The sequence below is a fragment of the Anolis sagrei genome, chromosome 5 (genome assembly GCF_037176765.1).
Source record: "Anolis sagrei isolate rAnoSag1 chromosome 5, rAnoSag1.mat, whole genome shotgun sequence".
NCBI lineage: Eukaryota > Metazoa > Chordata > Lepidosauria > Squamata > Dactyloidae > Anolis > Anolis sagrei.
The window spans coordinates 194,548,246-194,560,812 of record NC_090025.1 but is presented as its reverse complement, the minus strand read 5'-3'; the positions used below and the strand labels follow the sequence as shown (position 1 = coordinate 194,560,812).

Below are 12,567 nucleotides of genomic sequence, written 5' to 3'. Positions count from 1 at the left end.
TCCCACTCTTGGCTTATACTCGAGTCAATACATTTTCCCAGGTTTTTGTGGTAAATTTAGATGCCTCGGCTTATATTTGGGTCGGCTTATACTAACTTATATATGGTAATTTCCTATTTAAGTGCTCCAATTTAATTATAAGGACTGGGAGAAATCTTCTCCATTCCAGTCTTGCACATATGTCTGCACAAGTTACCAGCACATGTGACTAAGCAGAAATGTAGCAATAATAATAATAATAATAATAATAATAATAATAATAATAGATTTCTAGACCTCCCTCTCTCACCAAAGGGACTCAGGGTGGAGTAAAAGTAATATAAAGAATATTAATAAATGATTGCATTTATGATCTCCAGCAACTGTTATTCACAGGTCAACAGAAAAGCAATTATATTGAGATGCCTTTTCTATTCACCTAATAGTACTCCTAATATTAGTCAGTCACTAGTAGTCTGTGGCTTAATTCACAATGGAGATTAAGTCATTAATGGTCATTGTCACCTCATGGCTTGACATCACAAACCACACCAGGTCTGGATCTGGGCACAAAACCCTACTTATGGAAAATCCACTGTACGAGAGTGGCCAGATTTGGGGACTTACAGCTCATGGCTTGTCTAGGTTCTGTTACAGAATATGGTGGTTTAAACCATTTTCAGCTGTTGGAATATTTGCTTTAAATTTGTTTTGTTGTCCATGCTCCAGCTCACCATAAGTATTTAAATAAATAAACTGAATATCTAATTTTTTTCGTGTCAGGAGCGACTTGAGAAACTGCAAGTCACTTCTGGTATGAGAGAATTGGCCGTCTGCAAGGACGTTGCCCAGGGGATGCCCGAATGATTTGATGTTTTTATCATCCTTGTGGGAGGCTTCTCACATGTCCCCGCATGAGGAGCTGGAGCTGATAGAGGGAGCTCATCCGCCTCTTCCCGGATTTGAATCTGCGACCTGTCGGTCTTCAGTCCTGCTGGCACAGGGGTTTAACCGACTGCGCCACCGGGGGCTCATTGAATATCTATGCTGTGTACTTTGCTAAGATTCAATGCCTTAGATTGAAATATTCCCCTCCCAGAACAAAGAAAGAGAAGCTCACTTACCTGTGTCAAGGCGAGTTTTTACATGCTGGTATTTAGGATTCTGTGGGATCCTTTTGGTCAAAAGCTGGTTTCAAAAAAGAGAGAGAAAAATAAAAATAAAACCCTTCATTACACCTTGAAAATATGCCAGGCATAGAGTGGAGAACTAGCATCCCACCCTATTATTGCTCACCATTGCACAATCCAAAAATGTAGACACAGCAAGGTTGGAGAAGCATGATTCCTTAACACTGTATACCAGTGCCTATACAGGCTGAGTCTCCCTTTTCTAAAAATGTGTGGGTCCAGGAGTATTTTGTCTCCCTGCCCTTCAGATTTTGGAATGCTTATATTTGTATGTACATCTATCTTCCAGGTGGCCCCCAAATTTAAACACAAAATTCATCTATGTCCCATATACACTTTATACACATTGCACAATCTTTTAAATAGTGTTATGCATAAAACAAAGTTTGCATGTACTGAACCATGAGACAGTAAAGGTGTCACTATCGCTCCAACAACATGTGGAAAGCAATACAATTCCTACCTCATATTTAGATACGTCTTGTTAAAAAAAACAAAATCATGACAACAGAGCTCACATTTCTCCATTGAAACAAGGGTTCTGCTTGTCTAATCCACATTTGAACAAAATGACAAAAGTGGATTGTGCGAGACAGGCATAATTTTTGCAATTTCACCATTCCTTTTTTGAGATGAAACACGAGTTGATCAGCCTGCTTTGATATCAGGCTCAAAAGACTGAAATTGTGATTTGACTATGATGTGCCTGGGAGGTCAGACGTGGAATCCAAGCCTATGTACAATAAATACATGAATGTGATTTTAATAATTAAGGCATGCATGTCAAACTACCCCCTTTTTAATGCAGTTAAAACAATCCAAAAACTGGAGAAATTTGAGGCTGGGGTCCTTCCTCCTCCTATCTTGGAGGTAAGACAGTTAAGACAACAACAACAACAACAACAACAACAACAACAACAACAAAGCAACTCTAAAATGCCATCGAATCTAAAGCATGCACTGTTCAATGCCCCTTTAACAGGAAAAATGCAACTTAAGAAATGAATACAGTAGTTTTTTAAATGCTTCGTGTGCTCATTGTAATTCGTTGTTGTTCATTCGTTCAGTCATTTCTGACTCCTCGTGACCTCATGGACCAGCCCACGCCAGAGCTGCCTGTCGGCCGTCACCACCCCCAGCTCCTTCAAGGTCAGTCCAGTCACTTCAAGGATGCCATACATCCATCTTGCCCTTGGTTGGCCCTCATCCTTTTCCCTTCCATTTTCCCCATTCTCTTCTCTAAGCTTTCCTTTCTTCTCAGGATGTAGCCAAAGGACTTCATCTTGGCCTCTCCTATCCTTCCCTCCAATGAGCAGTCAGGCTTTATTTCCTGAAATATGGACTGGTTGGATCTTCTTGTAGTCCAAGGCACTCTCAGAACTTTCCTCCAGCACCACAGTTCAAAAGTATCTCTCTTCCTTTGCTCAGTCTTCCCTAAGGTCCAGTTCTCACATCCGTAGGTGACTATAGGGAATACCATTGCTTTAACTATGTGGATCTTTGTTGCCAGTGTGATGTCTCTATTCTTCACTCTTTTATCGAGATTGGACATTGCTCTCCTCCCAAGAAGTAAGCATCTCCTGATTTCCTGGCTGCAGTCTGCGTCTGCACTCTGTGTCTGCACTCATCTTTGCACCTAGAAATACAAAGTCTGTCACTGCCTCCACATTTTCTCCTTCTATTTCCCAATTGTCAATCCTCCTTGTTGACATAATCTTGTTTTTTTTTATGTTTAACTGCCACCCAGCTTTTGCATTTTCTTCTTTCACCTTGGTTAGAAGGCTCCTCAGCTCCTCCTCACCAGTGGTGTCATCTGCATATCTGAGGTTGTTAATGTTTCTTCCAGCAATTTTCACCCCAGCTTTGCATTCATCAAGACCCGCACATCCTCGCATGATGTGTTCTGCATACAAGTTAAAGAGGTTGGGTGAGTGTATGCAGCCTTGCCGGACATCTTTCCCAATCTTGAACCAGTCTCCTGTTCCGTGGTCAGTTCTTACTGTTGCTCCTTGGTCCTTGTACAGGTTCCTCAGGAGAGAGACAAGGGGGCTTGGTATGCCCATCCCACCAAGAACTTGCCACAATTTATTATGATCCACAGTCAAAGGCTTTAGAATAGTCAATGAAGCAAAAATAGATGTTTTTCTGAAACTCCCTGCCTTTCTCCATTATCCAGCAGATATTGGCAATCTGGTCTCTTGTTCCTCTGCCTTTTCTAAACCCAGCTTGAACATCTGGCAACTCTCGCTCCATGTCTTGCTGGAGTCTTCCTTGCAGGATCTTGAGCATTACTGGCATGAGAAATAAGGGCCACTGTACGGAAGTTGGAGCAGTCTTTCACATTTCCCTTTTTTGGTATGAGGATATAAGTTGATTTTTTCCAGTCTGATGGCCATTCTTACCGTTCCTACTTGGTCCTTATACAGATTCCTCAGGAGAGAGACAGGGTACATTGGTCTCCCCATATATACCACCAAGAACTTGCCACAATTTATTATGATCCACACAGTCAAAGGCTTTAGAACAGTCAATAAAACAGAAATAGATGTTTTTCTGAAACTCCCTGCCTCTCTCCATTATCCAGCATCTGGATATTGGCAATTTGGTCTCTCGTTCCTCTGCCTTTTCTAAACCCAGCTTGTGCATCTGGCAACTCTTGCTCCATGTCTTGCTGGAGTCTTCCTTGCAGCCACAAAATACACAGCCACAAAAACAAAACAAAAACAAAAAAAAACCCCCAAAAAAATAAAAAACCAAAACCGTTGTCACCAACAGACACAAAATGACGACTGTAACCAAGACGTTTTTCTGCATTGGTCAGCAAAGGTAATGTAGGGGAGCAAAGTAAGACAGGAGTTCTTCTCTTGCTTGCTTTATTCCCTTTGCACATAAAAAGGAGAGTAGATTTAGAAATGTCCATGTCTTAACCTACCATATATATTTCCTTTAATAAAAGAGTTAGAAGCTCTTCATAATACTGATATTAACTGGAAGAATTCTAGGAAGAGGAACAGGAATGTTCCTCTAAAAAACAAGACCCATTTCTCTTCCCTATGGTTACAGTCATGGCATGTTGGCACCCATTTGGCAAGCCTGCACCTCTCTTCATATTTACCAGATGATTTCCAAGCTGATCAGAAGCTTTGTGACCGATTCTATGGCATGCATCAGTAAACAGAGTCTTGGATAAACAGCCTTTCAATTACACAGGCAATTTAACTACATACTTTGGAGCAACACAGGCCAAGTTAGCATGCACATCAGCTGGCGGAAAACTGTATTACACAGCGATACGTTACATGCAAATCCCTTGGTTTTGAATGTGGGCTCCAAATGCAAAACAGTTTTTCACAATTTTGGACACCATCAACATTTTACCTGAGGCCCTTCCACACAGCCCTATATCCAGGAATATCAAGGCAGAAAATCCCACATTATCTGAGTATGGACTCAGATAATCCAGTTCAAAGCAGATAGTGAGGGATTTTCTGCCTTTAATGTTCTGGGATATAGAGATGTGAAAGGGCCCTATGCAGCAATGTGAAAACTACAGTCTGGCTTCATTTAATTCAATGGTTCCCATTCTCTGGGCCTCCAGGTGTTTTGGATTTCAACTCTCAGAAATCCCAGTCATTTTACCAGGTGTTAGGAAATGTGGGAACTGAAGTCCAAAATACCTGGAAGCCCAAAGGTTGGCAACTACTGATTTGTTTGCAAAATCACATATTGTTTTCTCTACAGCCTGGCACTTGAAGACAAGACATCTTCATATACATACACCATCTAATTTAAAAACGGAGTTTATGTGATTTCCAAACTGAGACCAGCCTTGAGGAGAGGTGGGTATCAAGTAGATGACATTGATGATACGACAATACTCATTGGGCATAAAATTAGCCATGAGGAAATTCTGCAATGGGTCTCTACTATTTCAGTTTAATGCAGAAAACGGCAATTGATCTGTATTGATTAGTGTAGTCTACAGAGCCCCCAGTGGCACAATGGGTTAAACTCTTGTGCCAGCAGGTCTGAAGACCAACAGGTCAGTGGTCCGAATCCAGGGAGAGTGGATTGAGCTCCCTCTGCCAACTCCAGCACCTCTTGCTGGGACATGAATGAAGCCTCCCACAAGGATGGTAAAACTTCAAACATCCTGGCATCCCCGGGCAATGTCCTTGCAGACAGCTAATCCTCTCACACCAGAAGCAACTTGCAGTTTCTAAAGTCGCTCCTGACACAAAAAAGTGCAGTCTACATCAGTCTTCCTTAATGTATGACCTCCAAGTGTGTTGGATTATAATTAACATCACCGCATGTCATGGGAATTGTATTTCAACACTTCCAGCACCTCTTGCTGGGACATGAGTGAAGCCTCCCACAAGAATGGTAAAACTTCAAACATCCTGGCATCCCCGGGCAATGTCCTTGCAGACGGCTAATCCTGGAGAAAATCAGCTTTGTTTACACTGGTTTGCAGCAGTCCACTTAGCTTTTCTATTAAGAAAGTCTCAATATGTTGGCTAGTACTGAACCTAGCAGCCCTGTTACAACTTACCACCCAGTTAAGGGCACTGCAATAGCATAGGAATGGCAGCAGATGCTTAGGTATAGCTGCAATTTTGGAAGTCGCGACTTAAATGCTTGTCATCAAAATCCTGACCTCCACAATTAAGAGATTCATGGAACTGGAAGTCTAGTCCAATCCAAGCTTCCCCTAATGCAGAAAGCCAGTGATAAAGAATCCATGATAACTTATCATTTAGCCCAGTAGGGTCCATAGTGTTTTGACCTACACTCCCAGAATTCCCAGTAACTTTACCAGCTGTTAGGAATTCTGGGAGTTGTAAGGCTAAAACATCTGGGAACTCACAGGTTGAGAACCACTGGAGAAAATCTAGCCTTTGATTTAAAATATCATGAGAGCATTCCATCAAAATACCAATCATAGACTACATTGCACATCCACCAACTAAGTAATGGAGTATTTGTCCTGGGAAGAATGAAAAGCAGTGAGAAAATCTGAGTTGAGCAAGACCACAGAATAATACAATGTGAAGGGATGCATAAACATTCAAGCTTGGAGATTCCACATTATTGTTGTTTATTCATTTCTTTTCTTCCTTACCCCTACACCACAGGAGAAATTGCACCACCTGACATCCACCGGGAAGTAGCAGCCAATAGAGAAAGGCCCAAGGCAGTGACATCTCCAGCTCATTCCCTGTTTGGGTATCAGCCAGAACGTCAACGACTTAAATCAAGAAATAGTTTTCTTAGATCTACAGAGACACTCACTGGAACACCCCAACAAGCCAGAGTCCAAAAGTGGCAGGCTCAAACCCAGAACCTCAGCCAATGGCTGAGACCGGATGAGAGACTCCCCCCTGGGCACACAGAAGTCTGGGCGACTTGGAAGGTGCTGAACAGACTGCGCTCTGGCACCACGAGATGCAGAGCCAACCTTAAGAAATGGGGCTACAAAGTGGAATCCATGACATGTGAGTGTGGAGAAGAGCAAACCACTGACCACCTGCTGCAATGCAACCAGAACCCTGCTATATGCACAGTGGAGGACCTTCTTATAGTAACACCAGAGGCACCCTGAGTGGTCAGATACTGGTCAAAGGACATTTAATAACATGCAAGCTTGCAAACTTTGTGCTTTGTTTGTTTGTTAAAAAACACAATACAACTGTTTGGTTTGCTCCTGACACGATAAAAAAATAAATTCCTTACCCCACAAAACTGGGACTCACAGTAACTTAAAAAATGTAAATGAAGATAGGTAAAAGCACTGACAAAGTCAAAAGGAAACAAATATAAAAAGATATTCTTAAAATGCAATAAAATTATCCATGGAAACAAAACAATTTAAAGCAAACTCATTAAAATAAAAAAAGAGAAATGAACAAGCAGCACAAGCTTGAAGGCAATTCCTAAACGCCGCTTGGAACAGAAAAGCTTTCTCTTGCTCGCTTACAAAGGGAAAGAGGCCATCCTAGTCTCCCGAGAGAGCGAGTTCCAATGTCCAATTGAGAAGGCAAAATCCTTTATATGAGCAGGACCAATCTGGCTCTTAACACTCCAGCAGACATCACCAAGGGATCTAGCTGACAACAGAGCTTTCGGAATTTGGAATTAGAAAGAACTTCAATGGGAACGGAAAAAGTCCTGCTGGGATGGAAGAGTGAATACCAGGGCCTGGTTTAAAAGACAACCATTATTTAAAAGACTCAAAGGCTGGCAGTGGCGGAAGCAGTAATACTGTAATGTAGAAGTTTAGCTAAGGAGATGCATCCAGGAATCCCAGGAGGAGGATGTGATGATAATATCCCTCACCTGCTAGTTACCTGCAATATAAGTCAGGACACAACACTGTCTTGAAACATAGAGGAACCATATCATCATGTGCATTAATATCAATTTAGAGGTCTCTGCCTTGAATTCCTCTACTTTAAGAAATAACTATTTCAAAGCCTCAAAGCTCCCTAACTTGTTAGGACAATCTGGAAATTGTCGTTTCCTAACTTTTCAAAGAAATAGTCTTGTTACTCCACAGAAGCAGGGAAGAGTCTGTATCAACACACACATCTCTTTTAAAGGTCTATGTGCTGCTAATTCTACCCAACAAGTGTTTTAATTCTATTCGTATTTCTGTAGCTTTAGAATCACTCCATCAGTGAAGCTATGGAATTGGACTCTTTCCAAAAAAGCTCGTGCTAAAATATACATCAATTAATCTGAAAGTTACAAATAGTGGCTTAAAATACATTTATTTATTTTATTTATTTCCTATATTTATACCCCACCCTTCTCCCCCCAAAGGGGGACTCAGGGCAGGCTAATACAATTTGCATCATACGATGCTAGCATCATAAAAACAACCACAGTACAATCGAAATGTTAAAAATTAAAACAACAATTAAAACAATTAATTAAGACACATCCATTACAATAGAAATCCAAAAAACAGACTGGGTCAATTCATTGCCATAAGTTGTGTGATCTTCTTCCACTTGCTGCTCACTGATCAAACACTTGGTCTTGATTTTCCTTCTAAAAGACAAGAGGGAGGTGGCCAATCTGATATCTCTAGGGAGGGTGTTCCATAGCAGGGGGCCACTGCTGAGAAGGCCCTGTCTCTCATCCCTATCAACCGTGTTTGCGATAGTGGTGGGATCAAGAGCAGGGCCTCTCTTGAAGATCTTAAACTTCGTGATAGTTCGTGGCAGGAGATACGTTCGGACAATTTCCAATGAATGGATGAAAATACTGGGAGCCAAATCCAAAATTAATGGAAAAAAGATAATTATAGAGAGTGTCAAAAACGGGAAAGCTCAGTAGGCATTATTGCACTGGATATATATAAAGCCTTTGCCTCAGTGGGTTGGACAATGTTGAAATCCCTGATAAAAAATACGGTTTTGGAGAGGGCTTCCAACATATAATAAAACAAATATATTCAGAAAACAGGACTAAAGTCATAATTAATTTCTGTTAGGTAAAACTAATTATTTGCATGTATACATCATAAAAAAGAATGGATCTCCGTGATTCATTGAGATGGAAAAATATGTAGTATTGGTTTCTATGTAAAAATAAAGACAAATTTAGAATTATTTTTTTTAAAAGGAGAAGACAGAGTTAGTATTTGTTGTTCATTCGTTTAGTCACTTCTGATTCTTCGTGACCACATGGAGCAGCCCACACCAGAGCTCCCTGTTGGCCATCACCACCCCAAGAGTTAGTATACTAACAAAGTAACATCTCACTGCTGTTTATTGAATTCCATCAGGGGGAGGGGGACTGGAAATCATCTATCGGACAGATGGTAAGCTATTTAACCTCAGCAGACAGAAAGCCAAAACCAAGGTCACAACAACATCTGTTATAGAACTTCAATATGCCAATGATAACGTAGTCTATGCATATTCAGATGAAGACCTACAAGCCACTCTAAACACCTTTGCAGAAGCATACGAGAAGCTTGGCCTCTCATTGAGAAAACCAAAGTGTTCTTCCAGCAGTCACCAACCAATCCCCCTGCAATGCCAGAAATACGGCTTAATGGTGCAACATTAGAAAATGCCGACCATTTCCGCTACCTTGGCAGCCACCTCTCCACCAAAGTCAACACTGATAACACTGCCTGAGCTCTGCAAGTGAAGCATTCTTCTGAATGAAGCAGAGAGTGTTTGAGGACCAGGACGTCTGTAGAGAGACTAAGGCGCTTGTTTATAAACCCATTGTCCTCCCAACACTGTTATATGCCTGTGAAACATGGACTGTGTACAGACGTCACATGTAACTCCTAGAACGATTCCATCAGCGTTACTTCCAAAAAAATCCTGCAAATCTCTTGGGAAGATAGGCAGACAAATGTCAGCGTGCTAGAAAAAGCAAAGACCACCAGCACTGAAGCTGCCAATACACTACCAATTCCATTGGAATCTTACGCTACCAATTCCATTGGACTAGCCATGTTGTCCGAATGTTCAAAGATCATCATCTCCCAATGCAGTTACTCAACTCCCAATTCAAGAATAGAAAACAGAATGTTGGAGGACAGGAAAAGAGATTTAAAGATGGGCTCAAAGCCAACCTTAAAAACTGTGGCATAGACATAAGAGAACTGGGAAGCTCTGGCCCATGAGCACTCTAGCTGGAAGTCAGCTATGACTGACAGTGCTGCAGAATTGGAAGAGGCCCGAATGGAGGACGAAAGGGTTAAACATGCCAAGAGGAAGGCGCGTCCCGGTTGGGGTTGGCTTGATGCGCCTTCCTCTTGGCACGTTTCTCTCTTTTGCCCTCCATTCATGCCTCTTCAAATTCTGCAGCACTGCTGGTCACAGCTGATCTCCAGCTGGAGTGCTCAAGGGCCAGGACTTCCCAGTGATCGGTGTCTATGCCAGAGCCCATCTTTAAATCTCTTTTCCTGTCCTCCAACATTCCGTTTTCCGTTCTTGAGTTCAGAGGAGAGCAATTAATTTGGGAGAAGGTGATCGGGCAATTGGACAACGTTGCCGGACCAGCGGAGTTGATGGTGGAGGACCATTGCTTCAATGCTGGTGGTCTTTGCTTCTTCCAGCATGCTGACGTTTGTCCGCTTGTCTTCCCAAGAGATTTGCAGGATTTTCCGGAGGCAGTGCTGATAGAATCAGTCCAGGAGTTGCATGTGACGTCTGTAGACAGTCCATGTCTCGTAGGCATATAGCAGGGTTGGGAGGACAATATAGACAAGCACCTTGGTTTCCCTATGGATGTCCCAATCCTCAAACACTCTCTATCAATTCCACTGGACTAGCCACGTTGTCCGAATGTTCAAAGATCACCATCAACTCCCAAGTCAAGAATGGAAAACACTCAGAAGAATGCTGCACTCGCAGAGGTCAGGCGATGTTGTATTTCAGTCTCAATGTTGATGTCTGTAGACAGTCCACATTTCACAGGCATATAGCAGGGTTGGGAGGACAATATTTATTTCGGGTACTTTTACCCCGCCCTTCTCAACCCCCGAGGGGGGACTCAGGGCGGCTTACAAAAGGCACAATTCAATGCCTATACAGATTTACACATAATGTACAAAACCATAGTTAAAAACAATTATCACAGTTAAAACAATCAAAACAATCAATATACTTCACATCATATAAAAACTATTGACATGCTCAGCGTTCGTCTATCAGAGTTCCAAATTCCATTCCATTAGTCATTTCCTGGCCATTCTCAAGGTCCTTTCTTTATCTGCCCGATTGTCCAAATGCCTGGTCCCAAATCCATGTTTTCAGTTTTTTCCTGAAGGAAAGGAGTGATGTCGCTGATCTAATTTCCCCGGGGAGCGAATTCCACAAGCAGGGGGCCACTACCAAGAAGGCCTGCTCCTCGTCCCCGCCAACCCCACTTGTGATAGAGGCGGGGTCGAGAGCAGGGCCTCCCCAGAAGATCTTAGACTCCAGGGTGGAACGTAGAGGGAGATCCGTTCAGACAGATATACTGGGCCGGAGCCGTATAGGGTTTTGTAGGTCAAAACCAGCACTTTGAATTGTGCTCGGAATTGGATCGGCAGCCAGTGGAGCTGACACAACAGGGGTGTGGTATGCTCCCTGTATGACGCTCCGGTGAGGAGTCTGGCTGCCTCCCGCTGGACTAGTTGGAGTTTCCGAACAGTCTTCAAAGGCAACCCTACGTAGAGCGCATTGCAGCAATCTAATCGAGATGTAACAAGAGCGTGGACCACCGTGGCCAGATCTGACTTCCCAAGCTACGGGTGCAGCTGGCGCACAAGTTTTAATTGTGCAAAAGCTCTCCCATCCACTGCCGAAACCTGGGATTCCAGGCTCAGCGATGAGTCCAGGATCAATAGCTTTATAAACAAGCCCCTTGGTATCCCTAAGGATGTCCCAGTCCTCAAACACTCTCTGCTTCATTCAGAAGAATGCTGCACTCGCAGAGCGCAGGCAGTGTTGCATTTCAGTGTCAATGTTGATGTCTGTTGACAGTCCACGTTTCACAGGCATATAGCAGGGTTGGGAGGACAATGGCTTTATAAACAAGCACCTTGGTCTCCTTATGGATGTCTGGTCTTCAAACACTCTCTACTTCATTCAGAAGAATGCTGCACTCACAGAGCTCAGGCAGTGTTGATGTCTGTAGACAGTCCACGTTTCACAGGCATATAGCAGGGTTGGGAGGACAATGGCTTTATAAACAAGCACCTTGGTATCCCTATGGATGTCCTCAAACACTCTCTGCTTCATTCAGAAGAATGCTGCACTCGCAGAGCTCAGGCGGTGTTGTATTTGTGGGGCAAGACCAATGAAAGAGTCCCTAAGCTTTGATTCCACACCGTTTGCCTTCTAGCTGTTTTGGACTCCAACTCCCAGAATCCCTTGCCATTGACTGATACACCAAGAGCTTCTGGGAGTTGAAGTCCCAAACCCCTGGATGGCCAAATCTTTCTCCTTTATGCTTGAAAGATGAACCCAATTGCCTCAATGTTGGCTATGAAGGCGTGGAGAAGCAGAAGGAATAGATTATTAATGGTATTATAATTATTTATCAGGCTCTATTGACTTAAGGCCCTCACCTCAGGGTCTCCGATGCGCCTCCTCGCCGACATCCTGCCCAACTGACAGCCTCTCAGCCTCTCTGCGCGTCTCCACCAATCAGAGCCTCCCTAGCCCACACCGCCGTCGCCATTGGTCGCCCTATCTGCGCGCCTCCGCCAATCAGAGCCGCCCTAGCCTGGCCCGGCGTCGCCATTGGTCGCCCTCTCAGCCAAGCCGCTTCCGCGCGCGCTCTCTCCCTCTTAAAAAGAACCGAGCCGGACCTACTGCGCCTGCGTACTCCGCTTTTCTCCCTTTCATGAGCGGGGCGTGTCACTGGTTGCCCGGGGCAA

At 43.3% G+C, this 12,567-nt stretch overlaps 1 protein-coding gene across 1 annotated transcript in view; it reads right to left on the bottom strand.

Moving 5' to 3' along the window:
- Positions 1–12,361, bottom strand: part of CEP41 (centrosomal protein 41) — a 33,393-nt gene extending 21,032 nt beyond the window's left edge. Inside the window, exons 1-2 of the mRNA XM_067469361.1 lie at positions 12,256–12,361; positions 1,104–1,167 (exon numbers count right to left, since the gene is read on the bottom strand). Of these exons, the coding sequence (XP_067325462.1) occupies positions 1,104–1,167; positions 12,256–12,288 (97 nt within the window). The 5' untranslated portion in view covers positions 12,289–12,361. The remainder of the gene's footprint in view (positions 1–1,103; positions 1,168–12,255) is intronic.
- Between the last annotated feature and the right edge of the window lie 206 nt (positions 12,362–12,567).